Here is a 7,500-nt window from a genome sequence, read left to right on the forward strand (position 1 = left end):
ATCCCTCAGGTTGCATTTTAAAGTACAATTTAGGTGACGAGCGACGGCATTTACCGGTCTGATATTTCCTTTTCCGTACGTTTGACGAGTGTCTGTCCCTCATGGTGTGTCTCTTCGGGAAGTTCCCAAAATATGCACACAACCGATGCACACAACATGTATGGATTAAGGAGTTGGTCATATTGGCTCTTCTCTCTGCAATCCTCTACTGAGTTACAGTTACCTAGAAAGCCCTATTTTTGCATCCCTACCCCCCAAAATAGATTCATGTGCATCTCCATAGAAGCATTTTCCCGCCTAGACACTTCTTACCTTTCTTTGAGTTATTAAGTTATGGACAATAGCAAGCCTCCTAGGCAGGGACACAAAAGCATGTGTGTGTGTGTGTGTGTGTGTGTGTGTGTGTGTGTGTGCGTGCCTGTGTGCCTGTGTGCATGCGTGCGTGCGTGTGTGTGTTACCATGGGGTAAGGGTTGGGGTTCCTCAATGGGCTCCTCTTAAAACTTCAGGGGGTTAATAAATCCGTCCTGCACTGGACCTTGCCTCGGCTCCTTTGCAAGGACCTTGCATGGGTTGGGAGCGTTTTCATTAAATGTTGGCTTGGGTTCTATTGAATCCTTCTGTACAGACACCTGCCACCATCAATTTCGTAAGACGATGTAATTGTGTAACCGATTCTTTGAAGTGTAGGTTTGTGTGTGTGTGTGTGTGTGTGTGTGTCTGTGTGTGTGTGTGCAATCTGTTCGTACAGCGTGTGCCTTCTGTGAAAAGTAATCTGGCGGCTCTCGGCGTTTATCTGCTGTGTTTCATGTTGTTGCATAATTAGGGACTTTCAGAGCCGGCCGGGCGAGGAAAAAGTCTCCGTCCCCCAATGTACGAGTTTGTCTCTTCCAACGCCCTTGGCTCAAACACTTTCAACATGTGTGTGTGTGTGTGTGTGTGTGTGTGTGTGTGTGTGTGTGTGTGAGTGTGTGTGTGTGTGTGTGTGTGTGTGTGTGTGTGTGAGTGTGTGTGTGTGTGTGTGTGTGTGTGTGTGTGTGTGTGTGCGAGTGTGTGCGTGCGTGCGTGCACGTGTGTGTGTGTGTGTGAGCATACGTGTACAGTAGCTCTCGGTGGAGTTTTCAAAGGATTTGTAAAGCAGGTCACTCCTCGGCCCCCGGTCTGCACACGACTGTCACCGCGGTGTGCTCCCATAATACCCCCCTCAGCACTGATGCTAAGCTCGCCATGATCCCAAAACCTAGTACTCCCTTCCTGACTTATGGTTTTTAGCACATCACCGATACGTGTGTGTTTACAACAAACCGCTTGACTGTAAACCCGGTCGGACCCTGCCGACCCTGCCTGCTCTTGTTGTGACTGACTTGTTGTGATTGGGGTTGGCACTTTGTTCACATCGCGGGTTTGACCATGTGTCGGGAGTCGAGGCAAAGATCGCCGCGATACCACGGAGTGAATCACTTCCCCAAACGGCCAGAGCGCCCTGCTTCACCGCAGGGAACAGTAAAGACGCCTCGAGGCTATTTCTTGAGATTGATCCTATTTCCCCCCCCCCGCGAATAATTAATCGCCAACTCATGAAGTACCTTTCACTGACCGCCCTCAACGGCAAGGTCAGCGTGCGGGGTCAGCGCCGGAGCAGCTGATAGGGATTAGATGCCTCGTTTAAAGATGAGCCAGCCGGGCGGCGCGAGCTCTCGCTCTCTCAGGGAGCCGACTGAACCCCCGAGGAAGGCTTGAACAGCGCTTTCGGGACTCAGGCTCCGACTCTGGACCGACCATGTCGATTTTTTTAATTCGACCTCGCTGTTCGAAGCTGAGGAACATTGCAAAGCTCAGGCCCGTTGTGTCTCAGGCGGAGATGCCGTTTGCAAGAAGTCCAAAAGGCTTCAGCGAAACTCTTGACCACGTCCCTCAAAAGGTCTCACCTGACGCCGATTCTTATTGCTCTTAATGCTCCCCATCAAATTCAGGATCCGGTTGAAAGTTCTCGTCGTCACCTCTGCATGGTCAGGCACCCGTCTACATTAAAGATCTACCGCAGCCCCAAGTCACCAGCGGCTCTCTCTGTGGTCCTCCGATCAGGGTTTGCTGGTTGTTCCACCCTCAAGACTTAAAACTACAGGAGACCGTGCTTTTGAGGTTGCGGCTCCTTAAACGTTGGAACTCTTTCCCTTTGGAGTTAACATCTGTAGACACTGCGAACACTTTTAAAAAGCAGCTCAAGACCCGTCTAAACTTGCCTTTGTGTTATTTGTCTATTTCTATTTAATTTCTGCTGTTTTTGTGGTTTATGTATGTACAGTATGTATGTTTGTGATCATCTACCTCTGTGCAGCCCTTTGTGACCCTGCTCTCGAAAGGTGCTCTACTAATAATGTTACTTACGTACTTTGCCTCTCCTCACTCTGCCACCCTTGTTTATTTATTAGGCGCACAATTGTAGATCAATGTCTGTGTGTGTGCGTGTGTGCGTGTGTGTGTGTGTGTGTGTGTGTGTGTGTGTGTGTGTGTGTGTGTGTGTGTGTGTGTGCATGTGTGTGTGTGTGTGTGCGTGTGTTTCTGTACGTGCTCTATGGTAAGCACTCCAGTTTAGCCCCAGCCACGGTGCGGTGGTGCTCCGGGCTGGATTAAGATCTGACTTGGATGCGTCTGTGGGGGCCGGGCTCCATTTGCAAAATCAGGATTTGGATTTGTGATCGAGGAGGGGGGGGGCAGAGTGTGATGTTATCCCTTAGAGGGACATGCAGAGTGATATAGCTCAAAGATGATGGCGGCGCATGGGTAGGGAATGGTGTTGTGTCATCCCGGATGGTGAAGGACAGTGACACAGATGACATGCTTAGTCAGTGCATGTCGTCCATGCATTTTTAGGACTGGTGTATGTGTGGGTGTGTGTATGCATGTGTGTGTGTGTGTGTGTGTGTGTGTGTGAGACAGATCTATCTATTTATCTACTCTCGAAAGAGTGACACAGATATTACCATAATTACAACAATGTTCACACAACAAAAATTAAAAAGCCGCTATTTACGTGTCTACAACATGGTGGGGGTTGTCCATCCCCATGCCGCTCTTGATTGACGCTAACATGAAGTGATGACCGCCGTTTATTTGTTTTTTTTTGTCTTCCTCCAGAACGGCCCATGCCAGGACGAAGAGCGAGGCTGCAGACCAGGCTGCCATTTCGGCCTCCCAGGACTCGGAAATCGCCAGAGCAGTCGCGAGGGAGCTTTCCCCCAATTTCCACCAGCCAGGTAGTCTTCAAGGGCACTGTAAACATGAGGGGTGGACTAATCGACAATGTTATACTGTACCTGGTTAAACCTTCAATATGGTGCTGTTACCATTGACCGCTTCGATTTATAGTCATGGTGTTTACTTTCCGACTTGCCTACCCTGAACAATTATTTAATCCATGGCGCTGTTTCGTGTATCGTATCGTTAAGAGCCTTAAAGACAATTCGTGGAAGGATATCCATTTAATTTACATGAGTTTGACCCATGCAAAACTTCATTTGCGGGCAGACAGGGCCTGAGATTAACAAGAACATTCTGCTTGAGCAAAGGATTAAATGAAGCATGGCGACGGCGGCGACGGGCAAAAAAGTTGCCGGCTCCATCGTATGTAATCGTTTAGGATTTTCTAAATATCAGGCAGATGGCGGGAGTTTCAATGTTTTTTTTTGTCACTGCTTAACAGCATAGCCATTGACATTTTTGCGTTAAAATGCTCAATCTTCAAGCCATTTTACATCAATACATTTACAATAGTAATTATAAGTAAAAAGCAAACAGTAATGACAAGGTCAAACCAAGGGATGGTAATATGCAAGCTTTGTATGTATACAGTATATTCTATGTGGATATGGCAATGGGATTTTTGCCTGTTGCTGTTTTTATATGCCATCTCTTAATATATTTTGTCGGGAGATATTAAGTTCTTTAAGTTATAAAGATCTTAAGTTCCCTTTATACGCCCCCAGTGGCCCTTGGTGGAAAATGGGCCAATGTTTTCTCTTCCGTATATCAGCGGAGCAGCTCCTCTCTGCGTCAGTGCTGACTTAACCTTATCCAGCATCGAATTGGGAATAGTTCTTCAAGAACCACTTACCAGACTTCGAGGATTAACTATTCAAACAGGAGCCAAAGCTTTAACAGGGTAAAGCCTTTCCGAAATACATTTGTCTACGTTAACATCCCAGATTCCTGTATTTGCAGATGCGCAGCGTTGCATTTACTGCCTGATCTCCGCCGCAGCGCCCACCGCAATCTCATGTTCTCCCTCCCTGTCTCTCTTTATCTTTTTTGCAAATCGACACGCACGCAGGCACGCGTGCACACACACACGCACGCGCGCGCGCGCACACACACACACACACACACACACACACACACACACACGATACACCACGCACATATACACCCCACACAACACTGAGCAATGCAAACATAAACACTCCGCTGTCATGTGGCTAACCAAGATGACCAGGCCCATACCAGGACCAGGTAATAGAGTGGAGGGTTGCAGAGGTCAGCTTAACTCCCTCCCACAGCTGAAATGCAATCCTCGGTCTAAATCAAGGCTATTAAACTTGAGTGTTCAGTAGCTCAGCCACACATAGCAGGCCGTGCATGTTTGCGTGTGTATTTGTGTATGTGTGTATATGTGTATGCCTGTGTGTGCGTGTGTGTGCGTGTGTGCATGTGTGCATGTGTGTTTGTGTGTGCGCGTGTGCATGTGTGTGTGTGCAGAAATAACAGGGTGCGCCTTGGTGAAGCAAGCAACCCCTCACCACCCTCCCTAACCCCCTGATAGAATACATTTTCACTCTCTCACCATACAGTACTTATACATTTCCCTCCTTCGTGTTCTGCATCCCCTCCTTAAGGTAGATGTCTTTCAGGCAACCAGATTGTCTGTCTAAACAAATTTAGTTGAGGTATGGGGCAAGTGTTTAGCGGTAGGGTTTGTTTCTATGAGTAATGGTGGCTTTGCACAGCGCTGACAGCCGCAGAATTGGTACAGTGGTGGAGGCTGCGAACGGGAATAGTCGCGGAATAATAAGCTTGTTCTCTGCGCTGAAAAAAGTACAGGGTTTGGTGTAATCGAAGACCAGAGCTATTGAGGGAGGTTTCAAAGACAACAATGAAGGACTCTGTTTGGGCTTTGAAGACAGCGGAGCCAATTTAGAGCCCAGTGCTGTACTGTAAGGCTGGAAGGGAGCCTTGTCCTCGCTCTCAAAAGCCTGTTGTGCAGGCTCGGCGTTTGCTACGGAAGACATTTTCCACAAAAACATGCTATTTGGAGGAAAAAAGAAAAAAAGCCTTTGCATTTGTGTACCCTTTTCTTTTTTAGCAATCTAAAATGTTTTCAAACCTGTGTGTTAAGGCCAACATGCTCTGAAACGCTTCTTTCGAACAAGAGGCTGCAGCAATGGAGCGTCGATGGGGTTTACAGTCAACTATCAAAGGTCTCTTTTATGTTGAAAATTGAAAATTACATTTCATTTTGTAATTTTTCTTAATCAATTTCAAGTGTGAGCACGGATGTGTGTGTGAACCTAAATCTATAAGGTATAATTGTATAATGTTTGGAACGTAAATAATGTCATTTTATATGAAAGTAAATGCAAATCGTTAAAAACAAATTATACTACATAGAATGTTTTATAAATATATTGACAATCAAGTAATGACAACAAGCGGGGGGGGGGGTACATAATATAATATGTATATTTTTATACATATACCAGTGATTCGGGTTTGGCTGCTTCTTGACACCTGCATCGTGTGACTGGCAGTTGAAGACATTGGGTGCGTTTGTAAATGATGTACTGTAGGATACGCGTCGAATTCGCTTTCAGTCCATGTCGGCCTTTAGAGCAGTGGTTCTCAAAGGATTTTTAGTAGTGTACCCCCTCTTAGATCGTTTTTCAGCTGAGTACCCCCTTCACTGGCATTGGGAGAAAAAAAATTGAAAATGAACATTAATTATGTACTGTATGTGTGTCATATGTGTTTTTTAAACATTATTTATCTTAATATTTATATAACCATATTTTTAAACTTTTATTTTTTTAATCATTTTAGTACCCCCTGCAGTACCACCTGCAGAACCCCTAGGGGTATGAGTACCCCCATTTTAGAAACGCTGCTTTAGCGCCTGTTAAACTGCATTGTGTAAAACCTGCGAACAAATATAGCAATGTCATCAGGTTCAAGTGAATGAATCAAGCGGTCCCTTCCCACACAGCACCTTCCTGCCATTGTGGTTTTTACCTCAAATTAAATGATTAAATGAAATAATCATTTCCATTTTAATTCTGAGTGAGTGTGGGAGGGACAAACTTCTTTCCAACGGTGACAGCAGGGCGTAGCCCAGAATCCTGGAAGAATCTACAGTACTATACACAGTCTGGCTTTGGTCCATGGGTTTTAGAAAGTGGGAAATATCAACCAACCATCTGACTGTAAGGTCTTTATTGGACGATTATTGGAAAGAGTAACTCACAGATCCTTTGCCAAGCACAGTTTTGGTGCTACGTAAATCTGGGTCAGTGCAGCTGCAAGGCTGTTTTTCAAAACAGGGTGTCCAACCGCACTGCCCTCCAGTTTTTAATGGATGTAAAAGACAAGGAAACCTGCTCAGGTGTTCCTGTCCAGCCCTTAAAACAAGGGCCTTATCAACTCTTCCTCCCTGTGGTTGTACAAGTGCTATATGAGACACTTTCTCGGAGTGAAGAGACTCACTCCCACGCTGTTTAGTGCATTTACACGGTAAGCATGGATCTGCTTGGGAATAACCCAAAGGGAATACTATACATAGATTCTAAACAGCCACAACATTAAAACCACCACTCATAACCACTAATATGGTGTAGCTCCCCCTCGTGCCTCCAAAACAGCTCTGACCCGTGGAGGCATGGACTCCACAAGACCTCTGAAGTAGTCCTGTGGTATCTGGCACCAAGATGTTAGCAACAGATCCTTTAAGTCCTGTAAGTTGTGAGGTGGGGCCCCCATGGATCAGGGTTTGTTGTTCCAGCACATCCCGCAGATGCTCGGTTGGATCAGACCCTAACCCCGGCCATCCACATGATGTAGAAGAAAACGCGATTCATCAGACCAGGCCACCTTCTTCCACTGCTCCATGGTCCATGTTCATGTGGCTGTTTGGTTAAAAGAGTTCTGGGGTTTGACATGGTTGGACTCATGCAGGAGCTTCGATGAAGCTTGGTCATGACCATGTGTATTTTTAAACCTAGTATGTTTTATACAGTATGTCACTGGGGATCTGTAAGAATACCTGTATTACACTTAAAAGTGCTTTATGCTTTTTTAGAGCATGGCATATATATATATTGGTATCCGACTGTACCCTCTCTTCTGGGAGCTCTACCTATGTTGACGTCTTCCACTGAGTGTTTTATATTTAGGCCTTTGAGCTATTCAGCCTTGGGACCTTTGCCAGAAGACACCATGGAATGGTTGGTGATTA

The 7,500-nt window shown here is 46.0% G+C and overlaps 1 protein-coding gene across 1 annotated transcript in view; it reads left to right on the forward strand.

Annotated features, from left to right (window-relative positions):
* The window catches only part of jph1a (junctophilin 1a), a 35,177-nt gene that overhangs the window by 19,809 nt on the left and 7,868 nt on the right, over positions 1 to 7,500 (forward strand). Inside the window, exon 3 of the mRNA XM_080019831.1 lies at positions 3,138 to 3,256. Coding sequence (XP_079875957.1) covers positions 3,138 to 3,256 — 119 coding nt within the window. The remainder of the gene's footprint in view (positions 1 to 3,137; positions 3,257 to 7,500) is intronic.

The sequence above is a fragment of the Zeus faber genome (assembly GCF_960531495.2).
Source record: "Zeus faber genome assembly, chromosome: 19".
NCBI lineage: Eukaryota > Metazoa > Chordata > Actinopteri > Zeiformes > Zeidae > Zeus > Zeus faber.